General features: G+C 34.3%; 2 protein-coding genes across 2 annotated transcripts; one reads left to right on the forward strand and one right to left on the reverse strand.

Annotated features, from left to right (window-relative positions):
* Positions 1-723: 723 nt before the first annotated feature.
* On the reverse strand, positions 724-2,008 carry LOC112769980 (homeobox protein BEL1 homolog). The gene is made up of 3 exons (XM_025814418.1): positions 1,690-2,008; positions 1,414-1,478; positions 724-852 (listed from the first exon to the last, which is right to left on the reverse strand). The coding sequence occupies exons 1-3, from the start codon at positions 2,006-2,008 to the stop codon at positions 724-726; spliced, it is 513 nt and encodes a 170-aa protein (XP_025670203.1).
* A 1,815-nt stretch (positions 2,009-3,823) lies between these two features.
* LOC112769982 (uncharacterized) lies at positions 3,824-5,340 on the forward strand. Its single transcript, XM_025814419.3, has 3 exons — positions 3,824-4,338; positions 4,577-4,664; positions 4,760-5,340. Exons 1-3 carry the CDS (start codon positions 3,910-3,912, stop codon positions 4,804-4,806), a joined length of 564 nt encoding a protein of 187 aa, XP_025670204.1. The 5' UTR covers positions 3,824-3,909; the 3' UTR covers positions 4,807-5,340.
* Positions 5,341-6,000: the final 660 nt, after the last annotated feature.

A 6,000-nucleotide genomic window follows, 5' to 3' on the forward strand; every position in this document is an offset into this window, starting at 1 on the left:
CCGCCATTATTACCAAGAATGGCGGTTTTGTAAAGCGACGTAATTCTGGGCGCCATTCTGGTTATTACGGCGGTTTTTTAAAAACCGCCACAATTCCCTGGGATAAAACGGCGATTTTTGAATAGGTTAAAATGGCGGTTGAAACCGCCGTTATTTCCTGGGTTAAAACGGCGGTTTTTGGATAGGTTAAAACGGCGGGTTGAACCGCCATTATTACCCTAACAGAGTGGCATTTTGGTTGGTTAAAATGGCATTTTTGGATAGGTTAAAACGGCGGTTTGAACCGCCATTATTACCCTAATAGAGTGGCATTTTGGTTGGTTAAAACGGTGATTTTTTGATAGGTTAAAATGGCGGTTTGAACTGCCATTTTTACCCTAACAGTGCCATTTTTATTAGTTAAAATGGCATTTGAAACTGCCATTTTTACCAAGTTAAAATGACATTTCATGTTATTTAAAATGACAGTTATAAACTGTTCTTTTTATTGGATAAAAATGACATTTTTTATTATTTAAAAGGGTAATATTTACCGTTGTTCTTATCGTTCTAAAAAAATAATTTTTTTATTAAATTCCACAATAAAAAAATCATAATCCATATATAATATTATATAACTCAAAGTATTAAACATAATATATGATTTTAGTGTTACAAATCAAAAGTAATAACTCCTATACAAAGTATCAAACTAAATAAATACTAACTAGCTATCTAGAAACCCTAATGTTGCTGCTGCTGCTGGGTGTATGAAGAGAAATCAAGCTCCACTGATCCAAATGTGTCCATCACTCGCCCCAAGCATTCTTCTTCCGCTAGACGAACCCTTGAGTTGATAAACCAGTTTGAAACCTGCTTCATTCATTTCCAGACATACATTTACATTTTAATTGACAATGCCCTCTACCTACCATAATAATTGAATGCAAAAAGAAAGAGATGGACGTGCCTGGCTTCTTGATAGGCCAGTTTGGCAGGCTAGAATATGTTTATCAACGTCGCTTGGGTAACTACAAGGAATGAAGGTCCAAATATACGACCTTAGCTTCCATTGAATTAACGTGACATACATGCATAGTAATTATATTAATTGTAACATGGATGGGAATAATGGTCCCTTAGATGAGATTATACACTGAAATTATAGCATATATATCGAAAATAACATATATGGTAACATAGCTCTTTCCAAACCCATAGTAACATGCTACGAGGAACTTCTAAAGCCCTAAATCAAGTTCAATCAAGATTTGATAGTGACTTTTAAGGCATAAACCAACACTACAAAAGGCTAAAACAATGAATTAGCTTTATCTCATGCCAAGTTAGAAAACACCATTTAGATAAAGCTTAATTTCTACTCCATAAATCACTGAACATGTAAAAATACTCATTAACATATTATTCACTCACAGTGCTTGATTTGCAGAAGAGGCTCTTCGGAACTACCGAGCTATTGTGTTGACTTGCACCAGGATCTAATATCATAAAATCAATCATAAGCATATGTTCAGCATTTCCTTTCTTATTTCAAAGCATGCATAAATAACACTTTTTCTAAAAACCCACACTTTAGTCATTTTCATACTCCAAAATATATAAACAATCAAATACATTCAAACTCTTGTATTAATCTACCAAGAAAGAGAGGTACTTATGGATGGAGGAAATGCTCAAAGAGCCAAGCACGGAGAACAGAAACGGAGCGCTCGGGAAGGCCACGCTGAGGTTTCCATGGATGAGTTTCCATCATGCTCATTTGCTGGAATGCCCTTTGCTGCCTCAAAGCTTGGTCAATGATCTTCAGTCTCAGGGTTTTTCCCTTGGTGGTGCCTGCTGCAATTGGATCTTTCTCTCCCATGGCCTTTTTTGTCGCTTGAATCTGCCCCATTATTGCATCCTTCAGGTTCCTGAAATATTTAGACATGGCTTTCTGTGCCAAAGCCGTGTAAACCGTGGCAGCACCGTTTCCAGCCACCGCCTGAAAGGAAGACACCACTGCCTTCATCTAAATCTGGTAGTTCTTATATCTCCTGTCAACCTTCACAACCACAAAAATAATGAGTTAAAAGATCTTTTTACTTTGATTTAACAATACAATACTAGATTAAAAAGGGGGAATAGGAAATGACATGTTTGGCAATAAAAGAAAAAAGGGTAAGTTATTGTCACGAGGTGGTGGCATTAACAAAAAGGCCCGCACTGGCTGCTTAGTTAGTTCAAAGAATCCCCAATACAATCCCATCAATCGAACCATCAAAAAGTTAGCTAGCTAGGGACCTCACTGGGGTTGATTTGCATTGATAGATACTAATAATTCACATACGGAATAAAGACCATTTGACTTGCACCTTTTCTTTTCCATAGGAAACACATACGCACATACCTCTTCAAGCATGGAAAGCAGTATGGTCTTTCGCGTTTGCAGCTCGACGAATTCAATAGAAGTATTTAATTCATAGATAAAGTGTTATGGCCTCAACATACAGCGGAAACAAGACAATTTCATCCTAAATTCATAGAAAGATAAAGTGAAAATGCTTGGACATCTCAAATATATAAAGACAGTTTTCTCCTCATTCTTCCCCATCCAAAAGATAAATTCCTACTTTAAAAAAGAAAAAAACAATCAACTATTCTTAAAAGAAAACCTATTTGAATACAAATCCACTTAAAAGAAGCACAATAGTTGCTAATCAAATATTCTGAGAGCATAAATCTTACATCACAAGTCTTCACAAGCTGAGAAATTGTGTTCTTGTTCAGCTTTCCACTTATTGCTCTACAAAAAACCAACACACAAATAGCCAGGAATCTGATTAACAATGCCAATTGGAAAGTGTAAAACAGGTTCGGAATGTATGAATCTGAGAAAACCTGTTCATGAAGCTTGATAAGTTCAAACAGAGAGTTTATCAAAGCCTCTACAGCACCAGCTGCCATTCCAGCCAAAAGAGCATCAGAAGTAGAAACATAATTATCTTCCACCGATCTACCAAAAATGTAATTGAGCACCAAACTCATTCTCCAAGAAAAAAGTGTCACAAAATAACAATATAACTATATAATTCACAAATATCAAACTCCAAAAGATACTATTCAATTTTGAAAATCCAAGTCAATTTCCTTGAGGTCAACTAATCAAGGAATGCAGCTTCAGCCAATGCAGCCAAAAGGGTTCCATTTCTTGCACCATCATTCGTAACAGCATATTCACTAACAAACACATGCATTAAAGCCAATAGACAAAGGTGATCCTTCATTTATCAAATGCATATATATAAATAAAGAATCCATAACTAATAATTCCAATAAAGAAATTAAAAGTAAGCAATATAATCAAACCTTTAGACCTGATCTTGATGTCTTGTCAAATACTCAATATTTGGAAAACATGTCCATAGAATTATTTGGATATATCTAACAAATTTTAAAAAAAACACTAAATTTGGCAAGCTAAAAGAGAATAAAGTTTAGTAGTTATTAGTTTAGTTGAAAAATTACATGGAAATCAAAGAGATCAGCAGGGTGACTTAATGGCATTTTAGAACCATCACAATTTGAGATAATCCGAATCTCTGGATAAGCACGTTTTATAGCATTATAGAACTTAAAGTACTTTTCTGCTCAGTCAAAATAAATAAATAAATAAATACAAAAGATAAATAAATAAAGTAGCTAATAATAATCATAGGCAAAATAAATTAAAGAATGATTGCCTTGATAGTGCACTTCATGATGAGGAAAATAATTTTCATTTCCAACAGCAACAAATTTGAAATCGAATGGTTCAGGATGTCCCATAGAAGGTCTAACAGATCCCCACTTTGAAGATGGAGAACCTTTAGCTAAATTTCATAAATGAAAATTATATTCAACTTCCCATAAAATCAAAAATAAGCGATAAATATGAAAAAGTACATAAGCTTCCATTCTTCTAGTGAGGACTCCGACTGCAGTGATTCTCTTTCTGATTTGAATGATTTTGTTATGGAAGAGGCCTATGAAAATATAAGCTTGCTTTCTAGAGTTTCTGTTGAGGAGCATCTTTGCAGTTTAATTAGATCTCAATCAAATGTTGTCCCCCTTGCTGAAAATTATAGCAGATGTAATGCGAAGCATAGTGAGAAAGAGCTTACTTCTCATGTAGCCAATGTCGATGTGGAGATGGAGAGGAACCAAAAAACTGACTCACCTCTTGATTCTTTATGTTGTGAAAGGGAGATGCATTCTGATGGTCCTGGTTTGGGTTCAACTAATATCAAACAAGCTGAAAACGTTCTTTCTACATCTCAGCGTTCTGCGGAGAATAATTCCAATGCTTTAGCCCTAAACCAGGTGAATGAGATCCTCACTTTTCCCTTTCTGCTTCATCTGTTTAGAGGAAATTCCATATTTTAGCCCCATTTATTTAACAAAAATGTACAAGTTTGATGATTAAAGAAAAAGTTATCAAACTTATTATTTGACTAGGTTTCTGAATTTCAGATATTTCTGCCAGAGTATATCTGTACATTGGAGTTACTGTATTTATATCAATGTAGTAACTGTTGCTAGGTTGATTTCTACTTGCTAGACCATTGTTTCGGCTATGGTTGATTTGACTCCATCTATGCCAGAAAATGATGTTGTCTCCTTAGCTGTTGAAACCTCTGGAAATTTCAGTAAGTTTTGATTTTATGTACTTTTTCAGCATTTTGGCTGCCTTTCTCTCTCTAGTTGTTGAAGCTTATGTAATTTCTGTTGTTAAATTCTTCAGAAAATGAGAACTTGGCAACCTATTTAGCTCCAGAAAATAAGCGATAAGGAGCATCGAGTCAATTATCAAAGCCGCATGAAAGACGAAATGCTAGAAACAATAATTAAGAGTGAATACAAAATCAAAAATGAAATCATTATTGAGAGAGGGTGTAATTAGAATAATTAACATATAACAATCATTGAAGTAATTAGAACCAGAGGATGTGAATTTAGTTACAGATCTAGAAGTGAGAAGTTAGAATGCAAACTGAGAAACCGATCGAGGAGAAGGCACGTTAATGGATGAGGAGAAGCTATCAAAGCAAAAGGTCGAGGAAGGAGGAGAAGCTCGCAGATCTGGAGAAAATCTTGACGGAGGAGGAGAAGCTCGAAGGAGCAAAAATGGCGTTTCTACGAGAGCAAACCCGATGGAACTTAATGTATTTGGATGGAACTTTAGATCTGAGAGGCTGAAATTTCATTTCTCTTTTTAATAGTGTGATCATAGGGCGTTTTGAAACTGCTGGAATCATCAACAGCCGCCATTGAAAAAGGAATGAATTACGGCAATCACATAAACTGCCCTAATTAACGAACATTAAGGCGGTTTTATAAAACTGCCCTAATTTTAATGCCGTTTTATACACTTTTTTTTTGTAGTGTTGTTGATGATTGAGTTTTTTTACTGCTTGTTCAAATCTGAACTAATTGAATGGAATAGAGTGGAATATAATGCAATTGAATAAAGTGATAATGAATAATTTTATTCTTCTTTGCTAAAAAAAATTTGGTCAATACTTATCAGCAGCATCAAGTGAACCTCAATTAATGCAAACACATCGAATTCATTTCTAGATCCAAATGAACCTCAAATAAACTAAAAAATAAATCAAAATTACTTAAGGAATAAAAAAATTGGTCAATACTTATCAGCAGCATCAGGTGAACCTCAATTAATACACAAATGAACTAAAATTAGTTCAATTTTAAACAAGCAGTAAAAAATACTCAATTATCAATAAAAACACATATAATTTATTTCTAGATTCAAATGAGCCGCAATTAAACTAAGAAATAAAAAATTTGGTCAATACTTATCAACGGCATCAAGTGAACCTCAATTAATTTACAAAATTATTTAATGATGGTACCAGAAAAAATTAGAACCAATAAAAATGTTAGCAAAATATTGGTGATGTTGGTGATAACGATAATGAAAGAGAAGAAGAAGAAGTAGAAGAAGAAGGAGAAGAAGGAGGA

The sequence above is a fragment of the Arachis hypogaea genome, chromosome 18, assembly GCF_003086295.3.
Source record: "Arachis hypogaea cultivar Tifrunner chromosome 18, arahy.Tifrunner.gnm2.J5K5, whole genome shotgun sequence".
Lineage (NCBI taxonomy): Eukaryota > Viridiplantae > Streptophyta > Magnoliopsida > Fabales > Fabaceae > Arachis > Arachis hypogaea.